This window comes from Salmo salar, chromosome 22 (genome assembly GCF_965601325.2).
Source record: "Salmo salar chromosome 22, fSalSal1, whole genome shotgun sequence".
NCBI classification, from domain to species: domain Eukaryota; kingdom Metazoa; phylum Chordata; class Actinopteri; order Salmoniformes; family Salmonidae; genus Salmo; species Salmo salar.
Window position 1 is genome coordinate 22,104,367 of NC_138312.1, and position 26,852 is coordinate 22,131,218.

Below are 26,852 nucleotides of genomic sequence, written 5' to 3' on the forward strand. Positions count from 1 at the left end.
CTTTACTTATAATGGTTTCGGAGACCTGGGACCATCATGTGACAAAAAAACACAACGTCCCAAGAACGTCCTAAAAAGGTTCTAACATGGTCCTGACATGGTCCTCAGTGACATCCAGGGAACTAGACAAAGGTACCTCAGAGAACGTTTCCTTGGGACCGTCATGCGACGTCTTAAGGACTAGTAAAATTAAAGTCCTGAGATTGTCCTGAAAATGTTGTGACATGGTTCTCAGTGACATCCTAGGAACTTACAGGGAACTACACAAAGGTCCCTCAGAGAACGTTCCCTTTGGACCATCTACATCAAATGAAAGTCCTGAGAATGGCCTAAAAAGGTCCTGATATGGTCCTCAGTGAAGTCCTGGGAACTTGGTACTACACAAAGGTCCCCCAGAGAACGTTCCCCTGGGAGCATCATGGGACTTCCCCTAGGCCATCATGAAATGTCTCCTTGTCGTCATTGAATGTCTCGTGGATAACGTCTCACCAAAACCCCTTTAAGGGACCTAATGGGAACGTTGCTGAATGTCCTTAGGATAACCCCTGTTGGTGGGGATGTCTCTTTGGGGAAAATGCTACACGTGGCTAATTTGCTAAATGTGTCAAATATTGTGAACCATTAAGTGTCCTCTTCTCCTTTTGTCCACTCCTACATTTTTCCTCATCTAAAAAACACATGCTAGGTGAAAGCATTGTGATGCCTGGGAAATTGTTGTCACTAATTAAATTCTTTAATGATTAAGATAGAGGAAAGGAGACAAGGAGAGGAGGCCACTCTAAACAGTCGAGATTCACCCAAACATTGCAGCGCATTCCTGGCTTCATGTCCTCTCTTGCCTTAGCAACTGACTGAGAATGTTTTGTCTGTGTGCTAGTCCCAACCCTGACCCTCTCTACTCTCTTGTTCCAGAAAAAGTACCGTGACTTCCGGCTGCAGGGCGTCCTGGACTCCACACTGAACAGTAAGATGTATGACACGGTGCGGAACAGGCTGACCCTGGAGGAGGCCACGGCGTCGGTGAGGGAAGGAGGGATGTCGGGCATATCCATGAAGGACAGTGATGAAGACGACGATGATGACTAGATCAACATCACCGGATGGAGCCTGTGAATCAATGCATGTACCAACTTTGTTAACCACTGGACCAATCGTATAGGTTTATTATTTCTCTCTATCAGATAGATAAAAATACCCACAAAGGAACAACAATACAAATTAGTAACTGAATACATAAATTATAATATATTAGTCATTATAATTATAAAATATATATATTTATGTGTTGAACTAAAAAGTATAGGTGTTTTACAAAAAAAGTTAGCGTTTGCCTAGCATTCACTCTTGAATGTTCCTAAGTAATATGGAGAACCGTGTATGCGATGTTGAGTACCATGATTAGGGATAATGCTTGGTGTGTACCTGTTGAATGCAAACCTGTTGAGGCGCTTTGTTAACGTACTGTGAAAACAGTAATGGCACATCATTGTGAGGAGGAGAGTAAGATCACCTATTGTTCTCATTCATCTCAGAGCGTATGTCTACTGCCTAAAGGGAACCAAACTACAGACCGCCAGACAACCTGTTTGTATACATTATAAAAAAGTAGCTATCCATTCTCTCTCCTCTCTTAACATCAATGTCGAATTTACTTTGTTGACTCAATTCAATACTCAATACTACAACATTTTCTCTCACTGGCAAAACATTTAGCCACATTGTTTTAGAAATGATGAGTTGTTTTAGAAATGCAATATTTTCATTGTTTCATTGTTATATCTTGTTGATGTATTTATTGACAATTTATGTTTTTTAAAACATAATTTTTTAAAAAAATATGTTATATTTTAGTTATAATAGCAATTAGCACAAAAATATTCAATCACAAAGGGAAAAGAGACTTTCTTCTGTGTCCCCTATACTTCCGCCATTCCAGGTGATTATGTGTTTACACACTTTTATATCTTTATTGTGTCTGCCAGTATTTTCTCTGCCGCTGATGTTGTTTTGTATATACACATACTGTACATTGCCCTGTGTGCAGTTACTGCAAGTCCCAGGTATCCTCTTCTCTCCAAAAGTGTGTTTGTTCTCAGTGTAAAGTTACTGGTGGAGTAATTTTGCTTCTGCCTTATGGGAGCCTATAGAACTGGGGCCCACAAAGTGAAAATAAAAGTATCTGTACAAACATACTGCTTTTTTATTCATTTAATTGTTATTGTTGTTGTCTTGTACAGTCCTGAGGGGTATACTAGAAGGTAGGATCAATTAATTAACCAGCTAACTCTGATTAACAACCAGAAATAACTATAGATGTGTTGCTTAATTAAGAAAGCTAAACATAGATACAGTATGTGTTTTTGGTTGGGGAGTCATTTAGACAATGCCCATTTCAAGCTTTCGGGAAGAAAAAATAATATTTCTGAATATTTAGGAAAGTTAGTTAGCCAACTCCTTGATCCTGCTTTGTAGTATACCCCCCCTGGAAGTCATATTAATTTTAGTTTCATTTCCTAGAAGTAATCTGCCCATAGAAATTAGTGTAAGGAGTTAGTGTTATGTTGTAATACATTTTTAAGAAAAACAAACTCAAATTGAACCTGAATGCACAATACATACACTATATATACAAAGGTATGTGGACACCCCTTCAAATTAGTGGATTTGTCTATTTCAGCCACATTCGTTGCTGACAAGTGTATAAATTGAGCACACCGCAATGCAATCTCCATAGACAAACATTGGCAGTTGTAAAGTATACGCTAATAAACGGGAAGCAAGTACAGGGAGTGAATTTAATAAATAAACTAAACATTCGGATTATACGCACACCCCCATCAACCACCCAACTTTTGTTTTTGCCTTAAATAACCTTCTGTCTTATGTAACCATACCAAACGTAAAATATAATACTGATTTGAGTGTCCCGAATGTACTATACTATGTTACGTTTAGTCTATGAGACCAGGCTGCGTGCTCCAGTGTTGAGACTTGGGCCAGTTCTTGCTGTGATGGTCAATTGAGAATATTTTATTTGAATACCATTATCATCCTCATTTTAAAACCTGATTGAAGCTTAAAAACCAAAGCAGCACAGATCGTGCCTGCGTAAATCTCCAGGCCTATTAATCCATCTCGCTGTCCTCTCCCTCACAAAATTGTTGCATCGCGGCTGGGTTTATGTGCTGATTAAATGTATAATATCCGGAGGACCCTAGATGCTAGATTGGATGTTGAGCTAGAGCATTTTGGCCTTTGCTGTCGATTATTCCTATATCAGGTAACAGACGAGATGGGCGTCCATAGAAACGTAGCCTACGCTCCCACAATTAGGTCAGAAATCAAGTCCCAGGGAGAACATTACCGCGTAGAGCCTCTCTCGTTTGTCTGACTGTGCCTACGCACCCCCCCACAAGTATGATCTGGTGAAATAGTGTCTTGAGTTTAACCACAATGTCTGCAGGGATGAGAAGTCTCATTTGCTCAATGGCACGGCTCTTCATTCCTCAAATTTCCCCCTAGCACTTGATATGAAAAGGAATCAGAGATGACAATCATTGCACTAGGAGAATACAAAATGCCATAAAACACCCCTGCTTCTCATAAATTCCTAATTCACCAGGACTTTATCAATTCTAATCCACTTCTGGATGAATCTCAGAATGTGTATGTTAGAATGTGGAAGGCTGAACTGAAACCTTACAGATGCCTATTAGAGTATAAGGATTAGCAAAAGGTGATACCTATAGCAGCTATACATACTTGTTATAATGTAAATATTGAATGTACAGTACAATGAATTCCTACTGTCAGTTCTCCAAAATGACAAACTATGTTGTCACCCTTCAACCAAACCATAGCCTTGTTCTCGAATGATACACAAGATTGTTTTTTGTTGTTGTTTTGGATCACCCCATTCCCACAATACTGGGGATAAATCTTGTTTTTCTCAATTCTTCTAAGAAGGATTTGTTGTTTGCCCTTCTTCTATGACATAATTAAAAATATGCGGTCTTCTTTTAATTCGTGACTATTATATTTAATCCCCCTGATATCTGTCATCTTGTCCCTGATTTTTCTTTTTTTTTAATCTGATGGAAGAGATCTGCCAAAGTGTATATCATCTTTGGCCATTCTTCCAATCTCCTTCTGGACTGTATTATAAACTCTCAAGATGAGTAAAGCTTTAATCCAACACACTAATCTCAGACTCTTTTCTTAGGACACCACTGTGACAGGAGGAGGGGGAGATGAGGGGTTACAAGGGCCGGCGTTTAAATACAATACATGACCAAAAGTATGTGGACACCTGCTCATCGAACATCTCATTTCAAAATCATGGGCATTAATATGTAGTTGGTTTCCCCCTTGCTGCTATAACAGCCTCCACTCTTCTGGGAAGGCTTTCCACTAGATGTTGGAACATTGCTGCGGGGACTTGCTTCCATTCAGCCACAAGAGCACTGTTGCCACAAAGTTGGAATTGTGAACAATGTCATTGTATGCTGTAGCGTTAAGATTTCCTTTCACTTGAACTAAGGGACCTAGCCCAAACAATGAATCTCATCACAAACAACTTTAGCATTTGAGCTAATTAACAACTTTGCAACTACTTACTACCTTCCCCTAACCCTAACCTTAACTCTTTAACTTAACTCCTAATCTTAAGTTTAACCCTATCCCCTAACCCTAACTCCTAGCCTAGCTAACATTAGCCAGCTAGCTAAATTTTCACATTAGCCACCTAGCTAATGTGAGCCATAACAAATTTGAATTTGTAACATATTGTATGTTTTCCAAATTCTTAACATATTGTACGAATTGCAATTCGTAACATATTGTACAAATTGCAATTAGTAACATATCATACGAAATGGATGATGGACATTGACAAATTAATACATACCATACGAAGTGTAACATATCATACTAAATGGAGTGTTTCAGATTTACGTTCAAAATAATATGAAATGCTCTGAGACCAGGTTGGAGCACAAGCAGTGGGGTGTCCTGACAGTTGAGGCCCCCATATCAGGCAAAGCAGGCTCCCTCAGACATGACATCACAGGATAATAACAACAACAAGAACATTGTAAGAGGAAAAAGTTAACGACCTTAATATAAACAATTGGGCTACCAAATCCATTGATCTTCGCACTTTATTTTAAGCAAGCATTTTGTTATATATACCCACACAAAAAAATGGGCTGCTGCATTCAAACGTTTGTTCAGAACAGCTTCTGTTTTTTGGGGGAGGTATTTTTGTTAATTTGCGTGTCAGAAGTGTTGGAATTGCCTGTTATTTAACAGAGCAGGTAGATGTCATATCCATTTAATAAAGGCTGTAGCAAAGCCACATGTTTTACTACCTCTCCATAACCTTCTTATCTGAGCCTTAAGAAGGGAAAACAACCCCACTGATTAATTTTGTATATTTTTTCCATGAAAAGAGTAGCTTACAGTTTAAAGCAATCTCACACAATGTTCAGTCAAGACATCAGCGCAGCGTATTACAGAGAGATGTTCTTGCTGTCTGATCATACAGTAAGCCCATATGGGGATCAACAGGATCACAGTGAGGAACTGGGGCTGCCAATCCCACTGTTATTAAAATTTAATCACTTGATAGACAGATTTTTATTTTATAGCTCATTTTATTTTTTATATATTTTTCTCCCCGATTTCGTGGTATCCAATTAGTAGTTACAGTCTTGTCCCATCGCTGCAACTCCCGTTCGGACTTGGGAGAGGCGAAGGTCGAGAGCCGTGCATCCTCCGAAACACAACCCACTGCTTCTTGACACAATGCCCACTTAACCCAGAAGCCAGCCGCACCCATGTGTCAGAGGAAAAACCGTACACCTGGCAACCGTGTCAGTGTGCCCGGCCCACCACAGGAGTCGCTAGTGGACAAGAACATCCCTGCCGGCCAAACCCTCCCCTAACCCAGACGACGCTGGGCCAGTTGTGCGTCGCTCCATGGGTCTCCCAGTCGCGGCCGGCTCCGACAGAGCCTGGACTCAAACCAGGATCTCTAGTGGCACAGTATAGCACTGCGATGCAGTGCCTTAGACCACTGCGCCACTCTGGATGCCCTCCATTGGTCATTTTAGCAAATATGTTGTACATATCATAGTATTTCAACAAGTTCTTACAATGGTCAGAAATGGTTTAGAAAAACTATTGAATTGGGATGATGAAGAAACTGAAGAAAACAAAGTACATAACAATAAATAGTCTACTGTCTAACGTACACAATGATGCCCTGAATCTATGGCAACCTTACTTGCTCTTCAGTCAAATGCATCAAATTTAAATCCTCAACCTAGATAACCGCAACCCGAGTTGACTACTCCTGGCTAACGTTTCCGTCCCGGAGCAAGCACCAACTAGCCTGGAGCTAGCCCATGCTTGACCCATCTCCCGGCTAGGGCTCCTGGACTACTCCTGAAGCCCACTCCTCGGCTACAATATCCGGAACCCTTCTACTGCCGGTACGGGGCACGGAACCCCGCCAATCCTTCACGACTGGAATACCGACATAATCTGCCTGAGGATCCCAACAGGCCCCTCACGCACGACGACCCCTGAAGGCCCATTCTGCTAACCGTGGCCTGCTAGCTATCTAGAGCATATTGGACTGTTAGCTGATCCATCGGCCAGTTTCGTGGACCACTATACGAATTTTGCCAATTGGACTTGGACCCCTCTGTTACTTGGAACACTACTATTTCCACGACTGGTCTATCGACGTCACTGCACGACGAGGCAAAAACAGACTTTCCCCCATCGTGACGTCTCTCTAAGGCCCTTATGCTAGCTTGCTAGCCCCGGCCTGCTAACTGCTAGCTTGCTAGCCCCGGCCTGCTAACTGTCTGAATCGCCGTGTCCCCAGCCTGCCCAACCACTCACTGGACCCTTACGATCACTTGGCTATGCATGCCTCTCCCCAATATCGATATGCCTTGTCCATTACTGTCCTGGTTAGTGATTACTGTCTTATTTCACTGTAGAGCCTCTAGCCCTGCTCAATATGCCTTAACCAACCATGTTGTTCCACCTCACACATATGCGATGACATCACCTGGTTTAAACGTCTCTAGAGACACTATCTCTCTCATCATTACTCAATGCCTAGGTTTACCTCCAATATACTCTCTTCCTACCATACCTTTGTCTGTACATTATGCCTTGAATCTATGCTCTCGTGCCCAGAAACCTGCTCCCTTTATTCTCTGTTCCGAACGTGCTAGACGGCCAGTTCTTATAGCCTTTAGCCGTACCCTTATCCTACTTCTCCTCTGTTCGTCTGGTGATGTAGAGGTTAATCCAGGACCTGCAGTGCCTAGCTCCACTCCTACTCCCCAGGTGCTCTCATTTGTTGACTTCTGTAACAGTAAAAGCCTTGGTTTCGTGCATGTTAATATTAGAAGCCTACTCCCTAAGTTCGCTTTATTCACTGCTTTAGCACATTCTGCCAACCTGGATGTCTTAGCTGTGTCTGAATCCTGGCTTAGGAAAACCACCAAAAACCCTGAAATCTCCATCCCTAACTATAAAATTTTCCGCCAAGATAGATCTGCCAAAGGGGGCGGTGTTGCAATCTACTGCAGAGATAGCCTGCAGAGTTCTATCTTACTATCCAGGTCTGTACCAAAACAATTCGAGCTTCTAGTTCTAAAAATTCACCTTTCCAGAAACAAGTCTCTCACCGTTGCCGCTTGCTATAGACCACCCTCTGCCCCCAGCTGTGCCCTGGACACCATATGTGAATTGATTTCCCCCCATCTATCTTCTGAGCTCTTGCTGCTAGGTGACCTAAACTGGGACATGCTTAACACCCCAGCCATCCTACAATCTAAGCTTGATGCCCCCAATCTCACACAAATGATCAATGAACCTACCAGGTACAACCCCAAATCCGTAAACACGGGCACCCTCATAGATATCATCCTAACTAACTCGCCCTCCAAATACACCTCTGCTGTTTTCAACCAAGATCTCAGCGATCACTGCCTCATTGCCTGCATCCGTAATGGGTCTGCAGTCAAACGACCACCTCTCATCACTGTCAAACGCTCCTTAAAACACTTCAGCGAACAGGCCTTTCTAATCGACCTAGCCGGGGTATCCTGGAATGACATTGACCTTATCCCGTCAGTAGAGGATGCCTGGATATTCTTTAAAAGTGCCTTCCTCACCATCTTAAATAAGCATGCTCCATTCAAAAAATGTATAACCAGGAATAGATATAGCCCTTGGTTCACTCCAGACCTGTCTGCCCTTGACCAGCACAAAAACATCCTGTGGCGTTCTGCATTAGCATCGAATAGCCCCCGTGATATGCAACTTTTCAGGGAAGTTAGGAACCAATATACACAGGCAGTTAGGAAAGCTAAGGCTAGCTTTTTCAAACAGAAATTTTCATCCTGTAGTACAAACTCAAAAATGTTCTGGGACACTGTAAAGTCTATGGAGAATAAGAGCACCTCCTCCCAGCTGCTCACTGCACTGAGGCTAGGAAACACTATCACTACCGATAAATACACAATAATTGAGAATTTCAATAAGCATTTTTCTATGGCTGGCCATGCTTTCCACCTGGCTACCCCTACCCCGGTCAACAGCCCTGCGCTCCCCACAGAAACTCACCCAAACCTCCCCCACTACTCCTTCACCCAAATCCAGATAGCTGATGTTCTGAAAGAGCTGCAAAATCTGGACCCCTACAAATCAGCCGGGCTAGACAATCTGGACCCTCTCTTTCTAAAATGATCTACCGAAATTGTTGCAACCCCTATTGCTAGCCTGTTCAACCTCTCTTTCGTATCGTCTGAGATTGCCATAGATTGGAAAGCTGCCGCGGTCATCCCCCTCTTCAAAGGGGGAGATACTCTAGATCCAAACTGCTACAGACCTATATCTATTCTACCCTGCCTTTCTAAGGTCTTTGAAAGCCAAGTTAACAAACAGATTACCGAACATTCCGAATCTCACCGTACCTTCTCCGCTATGCAATCTGGTTTCAGAGCTGGTCATGGGTGTACCTCAGCCACGCTCAAGGTCCTAAACGATATCATAACTGCCATCGATAAGAGACATTACTGTGCAGCCATATTCATCGACCTGGCTAAGGCTTTCGACTTTCAGTCACAACATTCTTATTGGCAGACACGACAGCCTTGGTTTCTCAAATGATTGCCTCGCTTGGTTCACCAACTACTTCTCTGATATAGTTCAGTATGTCAAATTGGAGGGCCTGTTGTCCGGACCTCTGGCAGTCTCTATGGGGGTGCCACAGGGTTCAATTCTCAGGCTGACTCTCTTCTCTGTATACATCAATGGTGTCGCTCTCGCTGCTGATGATTCTTTGATCCACCTCTACGCAGATGACACCATTCTGTATACCTCTGGCCCTTTGTTGGACACTGTGTTAACTAACCTCCAGATGAGCTTCGATGCCATACAACTCTCCTTCTGTGACCTCCAACTGCTCTTAAATGCAAGTAAAACTAAATGCATGCTCTTCAACCGATGACTATTTTGAAGAAGTGATTACTGGCTTTGTTCCTATAGTGTCTCATGGGCGACAAACATCTAACTGCCACATCGAACCACACCAGTGGAGGCTCCTCGGAAGCGGAAGGGGAGAACCATCCTCGTCAGTGAATTTCATAAAAATAAAATTTGTGAAAAACATTTTAAAAAGTGATCCTTTTTAGATAAAACTATACAAAATATACGTCACCAAATAATTAATTAAAATACACTGTTTTGCAATGAAGAGCTACAGTAGCCTCAACAGCACTCTGTAGGTTAGGCAACATGGGGTAGCCAGAGGACAGCTAGCTTCAGTCCTCCTCTTGATACATTGACTTCAATACAAAACCTAGGAGGCTCATGTTTCTCACCCCCTTCCATAGACTTACACAGTAATTATGACAACTTCCAGAGGACACCCTCAACCTATCAGAGCTCTTGCAGCATGAACTGACATGTTGTCCACCCAATCAAAGGATCAGAGAATTAATTTAGTACTGAACACATAAGCTACAGCTAGCTTGCACTGCTGATCATACAATGTGGTGAGTAGTTGACTCAAAGAAAGAGAAAGACAATAGTTCAACAGTTTTCAACAAATTAATTTATTAAAAAATAAAGGAGAAGCAAGAGACAGAGTTTTATTTTTTCAATTTCAGTTTCACTTACTTAGCTAGCAAATGCAGCTGGCTAGTTTAGCCTACTAAAACACCCGGCTCAAACAGAGGGATGCTATGTTAGCTAGTTGGCAATGACTATCCAATACAACACTGGAACTCATCCAAGTCAAGGCTAAACTGCTTACTGACTATACACTAACTTTACTGCATGATTTTAGCAGGTTTACTAACGCATTAGTTCTATTAGCTATGTTGACTAGGATGTTACTTTAGCTAATATGGGGACAGTGATGTAGTCTGTGTGTATCGGTTATGACATGGTTTAGCTTGTGCATTGAAGCCCACAAATGAAGGGAAAAGGTGAGAGGAGGAGACTGCATAGAGGCGAGAAGGAATACAACGTGGTTGCTATGAAAGTGAACCGTGTTTACGCGTAATCAGGGGTGTATTCATTCCACCGATTTTGTTGAAAAGCGTTTAAACGTAAGAAACTGAAACAAGGATAAAAATACCTGAATTTGTCTAATAGAAACTCTTGTTTGCAACTGTTGAACTAATGATTACTCCGTAGATAAGCTAGATGCAGGCAAGACTGTGCAAGGAGGTATTGAATGTGTCACTGTCTGTCCATGTGCCACTGTCTGTCACCTCATATTTTTCTCTCGACCTGTGTGCATCTACATTGGAAACTTTCATTCATAGGCTAGGTTGTAGCAACCTCATGACGGGTATAAGGAATATTCAAGTATGAAGACTGAAATCACATTTTTATTAATAAGCAGAGAAACACATGCGGAATCTATGCATTCAGTCACTCACATCACTCATTGCTTCATGCCAGACCTCGCCACACCCACCAAACGGAGCAAACTTTCAAGAACGGTTTGGGGAAACGTGTCATTCAGTACAACCGACACGCAACATAGCAAACGTTGAATCGAACTGAACACATCCCAGGTGTGTCGCAGCCTAGCAGGCGGCGTAGTGGTGTCGATGTACTCTTGTGGAAGGCACTTAACCCTAATTTGCTCCAGGGGCACTGTATTACCATGGCTAACCCTGTAAAACAACACATTTCACTGCACCTAGGGAAAGGGTATAACTAGTCAGTTGCACAACTGAATGCGTTCAACCGAAACGTGTCTTCTACCCCAACCCCTCTGAATCAAGAGGTGCGGGTGGCTGCCTTAATTGACGTCATCGGCCCCCGGGGAGCAGTTGTTGTTGGGGGTTAACTGCCTTGCTCTATGCCGCCCCCTATCCCGTGTATGTGACAATAAAACATCTTGTGTCCTAATTAATTTATACAGCACTGATGAAGGCATATAAGCCAAAACGTATAATGTGGTAATTGCTGTTTCATTGTAGCCTGAGAGTGAACCAAATATTTATTTATACACTAAAAAGTAAAGTAAGTAAGTAAGTAAAATCTTTGACTTTGTTGCATGTTGCGTTTTATATTTTTGTTCAGTATAGTTAAATAGTTAACCAAATAGCTACCTGGACTTCTTATTTAGCAGTCTTATCGCTTGGGGGTACAGTAGAAGCTGGTCAGGCTCCTTTTGCTTCCAGACTTGGTGCATTGGTACTGCTTGCCGTGCGGTGGCAGAGAGAACAGTCTATGACTTGGGTGGCTGGAGTCTTTGAAAATGTTTAGGGCTTTCCTCTGACACCGCCTGGTATATCTAGGGATGAGTGTCTGTCTAAGCCTGGCTCGTGGCTCAGATGTGAGGCCTGGTGATGGTTTGAGTCATGTTTGAGCCTCAGTAGCCATGAGCACAGGCCTGGGGCATTCCTATGGAACTTAGTATTGATGTAATAGACTACACAGCCAATTGTCAAATAATGCTTTTGGGAATGGGCAGAAAAAGTTAACATCAATCCACAGAGGAAAAAAGGACATTGTCAAAGTTCAATTCAGTAAGACAAAAGCTGCGAAAGGAGAGTTGAAAATAAAGAGAATGGAGAAAGAAAAGCAATGTTTGGAAAATATGCTATAAGACGATGAGAGCAGTGCCGGCTATGTTATGTGTGATGATTGTGAGGCGCTATACAAATTCCACAGTCACAAGATGGGACTTCAAATAGGCCGATGGCATGTCAAGGGAACTGTAGTTTAGATGGGTTAAACAGAAACTTAAATCTGGAAACTGACTCTAGGTCTATAACTCACATTGCCTAAATAAGAACTCCTGCAGCATTAACATTTCTTGCAGATATCTCATCAGAAACATGTTGGGTCACTTTCACAGCTTTCTTTTTCCTTGCAACCGGTCAAACTCATGTAATTTGGACATTTTGCACCGAAAATCTTTCCTGTTTTTTTGTGTTATTTTATAGTATTTTCTCCCCAGTCCCGAAACGTCTTTTCTCAGCTAATGATGACAATGAAAACTTAAATGCCATACAACTCTCCTTCCGTGGCCTCCAACTGCTCTTAAATGCAAGTAAAACTAAATGCATGTTCTTCAACCGATCGCTGCCTGCACCTGCCCGCCCGTCCAGCATCACTACTCTGGACGGTTCTGACTTAGAATATGTGGACAACTACAAATATCTAGGTGTCTGGTTAGACTGTAAACTCTCCTTGCAGACTCACATTAATCATCTCCAATCCAAAATTAAATCTAGAATCGGCTTCCTATTTCGCAACAAAGCATCCTTCACTCATGCTGCCAAACATACCCTCGTAAAACTGACCATCCTATCGATCCTCAACTTCAGCGATGTCATTTACAAAATAGCCTCCAACACTCTACTCAACAAACTGGATGTAGTCTATCACAATGCCATTCATTTTGTCACCAAAGCTCCATATACCACCCACCACTGCGACCTGTATGCTCTCATCGGCTGGCCCTCGCTACATATTCGTCGCCAGACCCACTGGCTCCAGGTCATCGATAAATCTTTGCTAGGTAAAGCTCCGCCTTATCTCAGCTCACTTGTCACCATAACAACACCCACCAGTAGCACGTGCTCCAGCAGGTATATCTCACTGATCATCCCCAAAGCCAATTCTTCCTTTGGCCGCCTTTCCTTCCAGTTCTCTGCTGCCAATGACTGGAACGAACTGCAAAAATCTCTGAAGCTGGAGACGCTTACCTCCCTCACTAGCTTTAAGCACTAGCTGTCAGAGCAGCTCACAGATCACTGCACCTGTACATAGCTCATCTGTAAATAGCCCATCCAATCTACCTCATCCCCATACTGTATTTATTTATTTATCTTGCTCCTTTTCACCCCAGTATCTCAACTTGCACATTCATCCTCTGCACATCCTACCATTCCAGTGTTTAAATTGCTATATTGTAATTACTTTGCCACCATGGCCTATTTATTGCCTTACCTCTCTTATCCTACCTCATTTGCACATGCTGTATATAGATTTTCCTGCTGTATTATTGATTGTATGTTTGTTTATTCCATGTGTAACTCTGTGTTGTTGTATGTGTCGAACTGCTTTGCTTTGTCTTGGCCAGGTCGCAGTTGCAAATGAGAACTTGTTCTCAACTAGCCTACCTGGTTAAATAAAGGTGAAATAAAAAAATTAAAAAATCTGTTCCATTGCACCTGTCCTCTAGCCTACAGTCAAACATGCTAATGCAGATAAGCCCTCATGCAAAGCTGCTCTGATGTCCTCTTCAGTGCTGGTGATGGGCCTGGGTAGGCATTGGCTGGCCTGAGTCAGGCTTGGGTAGACCTGGGCCTTGCATGGCTCTAATAGACTCAGAGCTGGCCCGGAGGGGACGCTCCCTTCAACCTGCTGTCGATCACTTTCATTTTGGCAGACACATGGGGTCTGTGCAGAGTGGGCGGCAGCCAGCAGGGCAAACCAAGGCCTCTCAGGTGGCCATACATGCTCTGTTCTCTCAGGCCTCCTCACCATTGTCCTGCTCTGCCATTCACTCCCCTGCTCTAAGCATCAAAGGCAAGGCTGCCCCGTGCTTTGAAAAGCTATGGGCTATTCAGAACTAACAGTATGGAGAACCTCCTGCACTTGGATAAGGGGTCAGAAAAATAGAAGGATGGGGGAGGGAGGTGGGGGACTTTAAAAGGCACTGAGTAAAAGTGGCACCAATGACAAATGTGACAAAAGAAGTAACGAAGGTGGGTGGAGAGAAATGTGGGCTAAAAGGCTGCCTTACGTATTTTGAATAGGGCACGCTGAATGTGTGTGACAAATAGAGCATGTGTGTGCATGTGTGTGTGCGTGCGTGTTGGAGTGTTCTGTAGATGAAGAGAGGCAAACAGACAGGCCGCATGGTGGTCGTGTTGAGGAGCAGGTGAGGGGCAGGAGGTCTGACAGGCTAGAGGAACTCAGGAGGCCTTCAGGACACAAACACTGGCTGACAAAAAGACTCACTCAGGAATACATTAAAAAAGCCAGTCCACAGCACAGGAACGCTGCATCGCTTTGACAGACAATGTTTTCCTCTTCGTTGGCATTTCCTCTGCAAACTTTTCCCAAGACACTTGGTTTTCCTCTGAGCAATTTTATATAAAAGAACAAAGCAGATATAAACCATGCCATCACCATGGTTTGGCACTTCTTAACACATATTTGTGAAGATATCTTGAGACATCTTGAGACATGTCTGGGAAAACATATCTCCTAATGATTTAAGATGTCTTCAACAAGTCTCTGTGTCTCAAAATGTCTGTAGACGTCTCAACTATGTTTCTTAACCTAAGACATCTCAAGACAGTGATGGCTGGTATACTGATTACAATTTCCTTTGCATGAGCTTTGACAGTGGTTCAAAAGAATGTGTGGCTCATCACAGTCTATGACCCTTTGATGTGGCCCTATCTCATTCTGAAAATATAAATAGTCCTTTGAGATTAAACACGTCATTACCACATGTGACCACAGTACATGCTGTTGGGTGACATGCTGGTCATGTGATTCTCTGATGTAACACATCGGCAAACATAGCCCTAATGAAGCAAGGTGCACGAGCTCACTGACAAGTTCTGCTCATGGGTGCTTCCCTGTGGTTCCATTTCCTTACATTAAGACCATGGTGGAAGTTTTCATCCTTTGTGTCACCAATAATGGAGAGTGTGGTCACCACTGCCGGTCAGCAGGTGGGTACCGGGAGACTTAAAACGTTGAGCCAATGACAGACTCAACTTGTTGTGGTGTTGCATTAACACTGCCTATAGTTGTATGATTTTTTTTCTAAATCGGTTAGCATAGGCCTAATGGTACGAGGATGCTGGCTAAAACCAGTCTGAGTTCTTAAACCTTCCTAAATCTGATTGTCCAGGTTAGGGTTGGGTTAGGTAAATGCTCGGGAAAGGTGTGTTTGATAAATTGTGTCCCTGCATGGGTGGGTGGGCGCGTGTGGGTGTCGGTGTCTGTATAATGTCTGATGTCCACCATAAGATTAGGGTTAGGGTTAAGGTTAGGGTTAGGGTTAGGGTTAAGGTTAAGGTTAGGGTTAGGGTTAAGGTTAAGGTTAGGGTTAGGGTTAAGGTTAGGGTTAGGGCTAGGGTTACGGTTAGGGTTAGGGTTAGGGTTAGGGTTAGGGTTAAGGTTAGGGTTATGGCTAGGGTTATTTTTAAGTATACGGTTAGTACTACAGCTGTAGGGACATTGGAATACCAATCCAACCCCAACCCTAACCCTAAATTGGTAATACATTGCACACGCACACGCATGCACACACATGCACACACACAAACATACACATGAGCATGCACACACATGCTCGCACACACACACACACAAACATACATAATACATTCTGTGAGGCAACACTGAACCATGCTGACATGGTCTCTCTGGACACTTGTGGCATCAGGGCCAACTCTCAGTGACAGGTCACCACGGAAACTTCTCTTCCTGCAGAGTCAACAGAACCAAGGTGTTCTCATCTCTTTCCCTCCACTGTCTGTCACTGAAGCTAATACCAAGAAGAGAGAATGTCAGTAAGGTTCTGTGTGTGTTTAAATTGCAGACACTATAAAAGAAGCCAATAGGTTTGAAAGATATTCATAATTGGGCCTACCTTATCTTTTCAATATTATGCTTATAATTGTGAACTAATAGTCTGTCTACTTTGAATATGAGAATATCCTTCATAAACGTCACAGTTATTGAATAAAAAATACATTACATACATTGAATTAAAACAGGCTAGATTTGACTTTAAATCGATGCCTGAGCTAATTGCTGAACGTGTTAATGCCACATAGTGGGCCAAGGTTACAGCAATAGGATCAATGTTTATTGTGTGGACGAGCCGGTAATTGTGCCTGAATAAACTGAAAATAGAGTTGCACCATTTACATATAAGTGGAATTAGGCCTACTTGCACTCATTTAAACCTTTCCGCGCTAAAGTTGCAGGTGTGTAACTGAATTTAAAATGGAATTAGGCTACATATTCAGGTCTTGGTTACGCAGGCCTACACACTTTTTTGCCCCTCAGTAAAAACAGACTGTTGTGAAAATGTAGGCCTATGGTATATTTTGTCGATATATTGTACATGTGTTATGTCAGGCCCACTTATTAGTCTAGTGAATTTGCGTTATGACAATCACAAACAAAAAGAGCAGAGAAATTAACGGGTCAGTATCCTAACTTAAACACGTTTTTGTCCCTCAATTTAAACTGTGAAATAAAGTCGACACAAAAGCAGTAGATCTCAGTTCACATTTCCCATTAATTCACACAAGAAAGACTAACATCTCCTTGAGTATTATTATCTCAAGGACATCCACATTAACTTATCCACACTCGAATTATTACATTCCAAAGGGTAAGAGAGAACTTGAGAATGGCATGGTCGAAATGGTTGAATAAGCAACATCAATAAAGCGTTTACAAACCAATAATAAAGAAACGCCGTTCTTGTGTGTGTGAACTTGCAAAGTTCTTTTGGAATCTCTTTTTGTAATAATTTGTTGTGAGTCTCAGGTGAAATCGTCTGCAAACAAATGAATTCAAGCTGGTCCTTATGAACAATGACTCGGGGGTGACTGGTCATTGTAGCAAGCACATAAAACTCTGGATTCCAGCAAACTTTTTGTGCTGGTTTAAAAAGAGCCCTTTTCATTTTTCTGTCTACCTCTGGCCAGGCTAAATCCTTTCTTCCCCCTTTAATCCTTCCCTTTATTTCAGAAAACACAAAACCAGGTTCCACGCAGTGCTTTAGTAGCTAAAAGTGAAAGAGATGTTTTTTTTCGGAGCTGAGCTCTGAATCGCTCTGGAAAATTGGTTCTTCTGAATAAGTGAAGAAGGAAAAACGTTTAATAGGATCGGAGGGAGGTTCTGCTCTTGCAATCTGCTCCTTAAACAGGTGAAAATTGGACCTTCTCAATTATACAAATAGTAAGTAGCCTATAAACCAGCATGAAAAAGCTATTCCATCTCCAAGGATTAGCAACTCGCAATGAAAATTGAGACTGGTCAAACCGGAGGACCCAAATTGTTAATCAAGTTAAACAACCTCTGAGTCTGAATAATAGGCCTCTGAAATTGTGAATGTTAGCATAATCAGAAGCATAACATCTGGAAATGAGTTGCATTGTCTAATTCACTGGGTAGCCTAATAGTTGCAGATATTCCCATTTAAAACATGGTAGCCTGAAATAAATCGAATCAAATCAGAATAGTAGCCTATTATCCTAAAAACAGTAGGCCTAATTGAGTGTAGTTACGCAATAACAACAACAATAAGAACTACAAACAAATAATAATAATACCATCAATAATAATAATAATAATATGGAGCCAACAAATAATAACAAACACATTGCTAAAATTATTATTATCAAATGGAGTTCATCTTTTTCTTATTTTCGAGAAAGAAATACATCATAGTTATTCGGTTAGAGAATGGCTGGTGGTAAGAGGTGGAGGATTTGAGGATGGAGACGTAATTAATCATCTGTAATAACTGTCGTGCATACCACCCCATGGCAGTATATAAGTGGGCCGCGGGAGAAGGGACAGGCCTGGTGATGGCGTTTCCATGTCACGCTAATACAAGCTAGTTCATGTGACGTCAACTAAATGCAAAAGACAGTGATCTCGCGCTGATGAGGAAGCCCGCTTCCAAAATGTGACAGAGCAGTCACGCTGCTATCTCCGAATAGGCTACATTTGCTGTCGCTTTACTAAAAGGTAAACTTCAACATTGACTATCAGATTCTCAGAGGTGCTGAATAGGAATGAACGCGCTGCTTTTTGTCTTTTTCTTTTCCCTAACGAGCTCTATAATGTCCTGTTAATTTTGTGTGTACTAGTTAATGAGCATTAATCTGGTACCCCTGGACGCTATTGTTCCAGGGATGGCCATTTAAATGCAAATGAGTGACATTGTAATACCAAGGTGCTTATTAAACTGATGTGTGTCCTGTCTTTTCTGGAATTAAAGAGGCGAGGACAGGGCGGCTGGTCGGCTGCTCCTCACAACAAGTTCGGTACACAACATGGCAAGTTCTCTCCCCTTTGGAACGGTGATGTCTTGCCCACGACACGACAGCGGTAGAAATGGAGCGTCTGCCGCCCCAAAGCCGCTGGCCTTCTCGATTGACCGGATCATGTCCAAGACCTCGGAACCGAAAGGCAATTTGGATCAGCGGCGAGGAGTGGAGTCTTCGGGGGGAAGGAAGATGCTCGGGCTCTGCTCACCTATACCGTGCATGATCCCCCTGCAACCTTTTAGCTATGACTTACAAGCCAAGGCTCTGATGAACTACTCCGAATTTTGGAAAGCTAATTTCAGAGGAACACTATGCACTTCTGCGGCGATGTGCAAAGCCAACTGCGGGATGTGTTGCAAAACGGACTCGGGGTTGAAGCAGTCTATATTACCGGGGAGCAGGGTGATTAAACCCCAGGTCATCCATCAGGCGGTGGCGATGCCCACCAACGGCTCTTTTTACTATTTCAACTACCTGGACTCTACTTATCACCAGTCTGAGCTGCTAACCGGACACTTGTTTTCCTCCGCCCTGGCCAACTCTCAAGCCCAGGCTTCTCGCAGTGCGCACCAGAAACTGCTATTGCTGGAGAACGCCAAACTCGCCAGCGCTTCCGCCGAGAAGTTTCCGACACCTCAGTACCCACACAAGGAGCATCTTCCTGGTCAGCTCGACCAGATAGTGAAGGAGAACCATAACCAGAGCTCGGAGAAAAATGGAGTGAAAGCGCACAGCAAGCTCAACAACAGCTCCATGGACGGAAAACCCAAAAACTTCACCTGCGAAGTGTGTGGAAAGGTAAATTATTTCATTAAGTAAAACGAATGGTAAAAAATAATAATGATGCAATTGTTATTTTTCGTTTAGTTTGTTTATTATTTGATTTGCAAATCACTTACATTTCCTCTAAACAAAAACATATAGGCCTAGACAATTACTCATTATTTAACTTATTTTAGATGTGTGCAAGAATAGACGTTCCCTATTTATTTTGACATTAAATTGAAGCTGAATTGTTCATTTCACATAATCAAAACACCTCACAAATGAAAGCAAGAAAAGTAAAAACGAGATTGTTTATTTTCTTCTGCAGGTGTTCAATGCTCATTATAATTTGACACGACACATGCCAGTGCACACAGGCGCGAGGCCGTTCGTGTGTAAAGTGTGCGGGAAAGGATTCCGTCAGGCCAGTACATTGTGCAGACACAAAATCATCCACACGCAGGTGAGACATATCATATTTCACTCGTTTATAACTCTATTAATTATATATGACTGTATTATAAACTCCATCATGATTGCTGACAAAAAGTAGCCTAATAAGGATTTCTGTTCATTCTTTTCCAGGAAAAGCCTCATAAATGCAGCCAGTGTGGGAAGGCGTTCAACAGGAGTTCGACGCTGAACACTCACATACGAATCCATGCCGGGTACAAACCATTCGTCTGCGAATTCTGTGGGAAAGGATTTCATCAGAAAGGTAATTATTCACTATTAAAACCCTTTTCAAAATATAAATCATATGTCCTCGTACGCATATATTTACACAAACATGCATAATGGGGGGGGGGGGGGGGGGTGACATGGCTATGTTTTGAGATTAAGATAACACCAGAACACCATAGTAACATTTTCCCGATCATATGATTTTCAGACTGCATTATGAATGAAATTAATATCCCAGACACATATTCATTAAATAGCATACAGTAAGTAATTGTATGACAATAGCGATGATGGTTGTGATTCTATATCGCAGTTATAACCCAATGATATAAGATTAGGTCCAAAAGTAACAGCAAAGGTACACAATTATTATTTAGAAGCCTATTTGTAAAAATGGATTCCCAGTGCAGCCCTCTGATGATCTTGAAGCATCAATCTAAATAGGACATGTCACTTTACACTAACTAACTCTCCCTACAATGCGCTTACATTCGCCATGGGTCAAGAGACAGACCTTTCCCAGGTTTATAATCCGACAGGTTTCAGTTGTTGTTGCGTTTGATTTTGACAAAGTTTGACAACTTCTTGACTTGGACTTACAAAGCGCTGATTAATGAAGGCTGTAGAATGGAGCGTCTTTGTGGAGAATAACTTAATGATGAACTATTGACCTGGAGGAGAAAAAAAGGAACTCAATGTGTTCCCTTTCGTCTATGTTGTTCATTTTATTCGCGATGTTCATTTTTAGTCATTACATTTTTCAATTTCAGGAAATTACAAGAACCACAAGCTGACGCACAGCGGAGAGAAACAGTACAAGTGTTCCATCTGTAACAAGGCCTTCCATCAGGTCTACAACCTAACCTTCCACATGCACACGCACAACGACAAAAAGCCCTTCACGTGCGGGACCTGCGGGAAAGGCTTCTGCAGAAACTTTGACCTGAAAAAACACATACGGAAGTTACATGACAATAATTCATGTAGGCCTATATCTGCATCGACCGATTCTTCCAGGGGACCTGAAAGCTGAGTTTTTCATTGGATTTGGAAAGTCTCCTTCAACACTTAAATTGACAGTTTATTATGACTGCACCAGTACACATTTCTATAATTTTTTCTCTCTCCAGTTTTCATTTATCAAAAATTGTGAAAAGACGGAAAACTATAAAGCATAAAAAACATTGAGACACTTGATAGACTGATTAAAGACCATTGTGTGTTTGAGGTTTTTTATTATTCGATTTAAAAAAGTATGATAATGAGGATGTAGATTTTGTACTGTTGCACTGCAGTAAATCTGACCCTGAATGGATTAATGTTCTAAACATTTATGATTGAAATCATGACTATTTGCTCAACCCAGGAGTACATCGTTTTTATTTCCCCATTGCATAACGTGTGAAAATCGAATTGTAAATAAAAGGAAAATAAAATATTATTTAAAAGTGTTTTACCGTGGGCGCATTTTTATAAATTGCAATGTAAATGTAACATGGAATGTTTAACCATCTCAACGGTTGCCATTTATTAGTAGGAAATACAATTGTATCCCGAAATCAAATGTTTTGGAGAACGTTTGCGGAAAAATATTGTAAATGTATATATGAGTTAGGCTAGTCAATTATTTGAAAAGGGCTATAACATATATGATAACGGAATTGTATTGACATTTGATAACCCTTGCCTCCTATTAAATTGCAATAGGCCAACATTTCAGACGTCTTCCATATCAAGCTGCATTGCCAACCAATAAATTGTGAACACAGTGATACATCTGATATAGGCCATTTCATCAAATATCCAGATGTTTGCTTTCTACACAGAAAAGCTTTGCACGCAACTGTTTAACTAGCCCCATTAAGTAGACTAGTCTTAGCCAACTGGTAAGAATACATTGATTCTGTTACTTGAATGAGTTCAGTGCAAACATTTTTTTTGCCAGACAAGAGGCAAGACTCTAGTGGTGCTACACTTGACTTCCGTGTAATGGCACAAATTATTAGATATAACATGGACTCTTGAAAGCGAATTACATTAATCATCTAAACGCCCTCGAGGGGAGGCTTCGGAGCAAGACGTGTTCATCAGAATATGAATAATGAAGCACTTGGCCACATCACCCACCCCTGTCCTCATCTGCCCAACATTAATAAAGGATTACTTATTCTGCACACGGCTCCTGGAACAATATTACCCTTGCGCGCTAACATAAATTCTGATGAGAGATGGGCGCGTGCTCCCAAATCTCGGCCTCCCAATTAGAACGTTTAGTAATTACGCGCCATGCCCAGGGACCGGTTAGAAGGCTAATATTACCAGTTGAATGGCTTGTTCACCTCTGGTCCCTTCTGTTCCCGGTAATTCACACGCAAGCTGCTCCAAAGACCAGAATATAATAACTAGTGTGTTTTTTCCAAAACCATTATTTTTATATTGCCACCCCGATATTTTAAGTTAAATGCACTGCAAATGCACATGTTTTGTCACATCTCATCGACCAAGACATTTATATAGCCTAAAGGTTCACATTCTTGTTCAATATGTATGCTCAATACGTTCTGCCTGCGGCTATGGAACCCTGACATTGTCCCGGACCTGCTGTTTCGAGCCCCCCTCCTACTGTCTCTACCTCTGAATGCTCGGCTATGAAAAGCCAACTGACATTGTACTCCTGAGGTGCTGACCTGTTGCACCCTCTATAACCACCTCTACTATTATTTGACCCTGCTAGTCATCTACAAACGTTTGAAAATCTTGAATAACGGTCTGGCCTTAATGGTCATGTACTCACTCTTATAATCTCCACCTAGCACAGCCAGAAGAGGATTGGATACCCCTCGGAGCCTGGTTCCTCTATAGGTTTCTTCCTAAATTCCTGCCTTTCCAGGGAGATTTCCCTAGCCACCGTGCTTCTACATCTGCATTGCTTGCTCATTGGGGTTTTTGGCTGGGTTTCTGTATAGTCACGTTGTGATATCTGCTGATGTAAAAATATCTTTATTAATACATTTAATTGATTGATTGGCATATCTGTTTGATATTTCACACCCTTATTTGTTGGCGTTGATCATAATTTGAACACGCCTGCGTAATTTCCAGACATTGTGGGTAATTCCAGGTTAGGCTACGGAGTTTTCAATGTCAATTCAAGAAAGCCACTTCATATTGCATCATAAATGTTTTTAAAAGGCTTTAATTGTGCTATGAAAAGAATAACAACTTTCTCAAATGTATAGGCCTAACAACTTTTGTTATTTTCCCTCCTTTTTGTATTTGTATGTATGCCTAGGCCATTTTTCTACAAACATTCCAGAGCACTCTCAAATAATAAACTTTATTTGACTACAGTCAATAAGTTGCGGATAGGTGGTTGGCCTTTTCAGAAAAAGTTCATAATCAAATTCCAACACAAACGTACCAGCTAGGATATCACGAGGTCAGTTATGCCCAATTAAACAATAATTAGGAAACGCTATCAAGTTGTCATCCCCCTCCTCCACGGACATTCTGGAACATGTCCACACACTCCACACCTACAACCTTATTGGGTTCAGTTTGACAGGCCGAATAATCAACAGTTAACCCAGTATGTCAAGTGTTGCCAATTAAACTTGTTTTTACAAGCCACTGAGAAAACCATCTGTGATTTGTGTTTTGTAGGCATTTTTTTTATATATATACTTTTACAACTCAGCCACATTGAATTTCAGTCTTCATTCATTCATCTTTGTTAGGAATAGTCTATCGCTGGGAAAATATGCATGGGCGAGTTTCTGAAAAGAAATGTTTGTGTCGAGAAAAGCGTCAGGGCTATGCGCAAGAGTGTCGGTCTTGTCCAAAGCCGGAGAAAAGAGTGCTGGAGAGTAAACAACCTAAAGGCAGCCGGGTTGTCCTTTTCTCTGCACTTTCCTCTCAAACATCTGAGCAACCAGCTTGGGTTCTAGAAACATGTTAATTGACAACGGAGCTCATTACCGTGTGCACATGTAACGCAGCACGAGAGATTACCGACACAAGAGCGCATTAATCAACTGTCAACAATCGAGTACATCTACACGACCAGGATCACCCAAAATTGAGGCATTTACAAGCCACAAAAGGCTCGCCTGAGATAGGAAGAAAAGAAGAGCCAGACTTTTGTTCGGCCAATTCAATTGATTGTAAATTGAAGATTAACGGAAGTAGCTGCAGCGTTTTTTAAGGGCTAAGAGGAGAGAAAAGAACCAATTAAGTCCACCAAATGTTAACTACACCAGTTTCCCCCATTTAGCCCAAATGAAATTCTAATTAAACCGTCCCTCGCCATCATTTTGGAAAGCAATTTATTTCGTTGCTAAAGGAGCGTGCGGGCTGGTTGCGCCCCTCGTTATAAGAAGCATTGGCTCTTGTCACAAAGAGCTTACAAGACGCATTCTAAAATGCCAAGGGGGAAGTTAATGAGCATCAGACAAAGTCCTTGGATCTATTCCTGGAGAATAGTATTGGAAAGATGGACTCAGCCAGCCAACTACATGATGTTCTGGACACTTCTAAATAATGTTCAAAAGGGCAGTCAGCAATAATGTTGTTCTAGCTGCACAAAATATGCAGTCGTTACTCGACTGGAAAATGATAGGATTGAAACATAAGCTTACATATGACACCAAGAAAGTAATTCAATATTATAGGAATTGTTATTGTAAAAAACAAATAAATAAAGTTGTAAGGAAAATTATATTTTTTGTGCAGCAGCCTAGCCTATTACACCAGCAAACTGGAGTGTACATGCATACACTGCAATCTTGTTATACATTAATTAAAACTAAACCAAAACTAGTCAACATGCACTTTCCCCACTAAATCTAATGAAAATCCTTCTATACACGTTACACAATCATGTGATATCAATACGGTCACGACGCACACACGCACACGCGCGCGCACACACACACACACACACACACACACACACACACACACACACACACACACACACACACACACACACACACACACACACACACACACACACACACACACACACACACACACACACACACACACACACACACACACACACACACACACACCCCTTCCTTGGATACATCTTGGCTCATCAAGGGCATGAGTAGGAGAAGGTGCTTTGTAGCTTAAAGGTCTGTGGGTGCTGGGCTTGTGGGAGCCAAGTGCGGGCTCTGCCCCGCTGGAATCACATCACTGTCTGTCAGTCTCCAGAGAGTGACCTCCACCCAGGACCAGTCCACCCGCCCGCCCTCCCTCAGAGCCCAGGGCCAAGGAGCTGAAGGGGACCCTCCCCTTGCCCACTCCCTTCACCTCCATCTCTGGGAGGAAAAGGAGAGAACCCTGACCCCCAAACAATCCGCTCCACATTTCCAGCCTCAGCCTCTCACCACTCTGACATGCACTGACAGCAATGAGATTAGTTTCCATGAGGAGTCATGAGTGAATACTAATTTTGGTCACTGTCAAAAACATTTAAATAGATAAACAATACCAAATTAATAGGCAAACATACAATTGAATATTAACACATTGCTATAAATACATAAATATATGAATAATAAATGAGTAGTGTTTTCCATCGCACCCTGCTGAGACTGAGCTCTATTCTTGTGGAATTAAATCAGGAGCTCTCATTGTTGGTTAGGATCACTAATTCTGGGATGTCCGGTGCTAATCTCTTTGACCTGGGTTGGCCTTGCTGGGAAATGTCCACTACTGCTGTGCTTACCCACGAGTGCTAATGATGTACTTCTCCAGAGCCATGCACAGCAGCCGTTCCCACAAATAAGGCCCCTTATAATGAGATGCTACAAGTTGTGTCACATTAAGATGAGCATTCTCACCAGTTGGTAGGATGGAAGGACTGAACACCGATAAACAAATTAACTTTCTTTTGTGACTTCCACACATTTTTTCATAGGTAGAACCGTTAAAAATACATATGTGATAAAACATTTAAAAAATCCTTTATGTCTAATATACAGTAATCTGTAGTTCAGGACTTACATTGAATGCCTTCTTTCCTCTGTAGTATCAATGTTGAAAAGGCAAAAACAACATGGCAACAAAATTCACTCTCACACACTAACATAAACATATCCTTGCAGTCGTACACACTCAAATAAAACTATATGTTATAACTTCACTTACCACATCTGTAGGCTTGTGGAAAAAGAGATGGAAACAAATGAAGCACAATCAATATTTTACTAAATTAAGTATACTTTGAAAAGGACAAAAACACTGCAGGAGTGTCTCAGAATAATAGCGTCAAGCTTGGAAAACATTTCCAGGCAAGCTCCCGTAAACGAAAGCTAATTGTGTTTAAGTGCTCTACAACTGCAAAAGTATGTGTCAAAAGCTTTATTTGTAAGGAGTACAGAGAGCCAATGAAGTACAGGGAGGTATATGATTATGTTGGCACAAAAAAATAACTCAGGTCCATTTAGGAGGAAACACTATACTTACGCTTCGCCAGTCAATACTGAACACTGTGGGGCTCCCTTAAGGCCAGTGTTACTTCCTTTTAGTGGGCCACATGTAGACTTGTCTTTAATCCACCACAACATGAACAACACAGTCAACGCCTCTCTTAGCCGATACAGTAGGCACAGGCCTGGCAGGGCATGCACTTAACCAGAGTTGACATGACATGATCAAAGGAGTGATAAGGAATAATATTGGAGTACATTGTACAGTATGGAGCCCCCTGTTATGTCAAGAAACAGCATTTTAACATTGGGTTGTTTTCAAAAACTGTCCCAAAAACTAAGTGTAATAGTCACATTAATCACATTA

General features: G+C 41.9%; 2 protein-coding genes across 8 annotated transcripts in view; both read left to right on the forward strand.

Annotated features, from left to right (window-relative positions):
* The window catches only part of LOC106582941 (calcium-dependent secretion activator 1), a 184,478-nt gene extending 182,288 nt beyond the window's left edge, over positions 1-2,190 (forward strand). For all 6 annotated transcript variants that reach the window (XM_082967427.1, XM_045705168.2, XM_082967426.1 and 3 more), the window contains one exon: positions 913-2,190. In XM_082967427.1, the coding sequence (XP_082823553.1) occupies positions 913-1,086 (174 nt within the window). In that variant the 3' untranslated portion in view covers positions 1,087-2,190. The remainder of the gene's footprint in view (positions 1-912) is intronic.
* Positions 2,191-18,118: 15,928 nt separating this feature from the next.
* On the forward strand, positions 18,119-21,499 carry LOC106583021 (fez family zinc finger protein 2). 2 transcript variants are annotated; one of them, XM_014166760.1, is made up of 5 exons: positions 18,119-18,297; positions 18,551-19,397; positions 19,693-19,827; positions 19,950-20,082; positions 20,819-21,499. In XM_014166760.1, the coding sequence occupies exons 2-5, from the start codon at positions 18,606-18,608 to the stop codon at positions 21,079-21,081; spliced, it is 1,323 nt and encodes a 440-aa protein (XP_014022235.1). In that variant the 5' UTR covers positions 18,119-18,297; positions 18,551-18,605; the 3' UTR covers positions 21,082-21,499. The 2 variants fall into 2 exon arrangements, with proteins under 2 accessions (XP_014022235.1, XP_014022236.1); XM_014166761.3 differs by lacking the exon at positions 18,119-18,297 and having other exon boundaries at positions 18,308-19,397.
* The last annotated feature ends 5,353 nt before the right edge of the window (positions 21,500-26,852 follow it).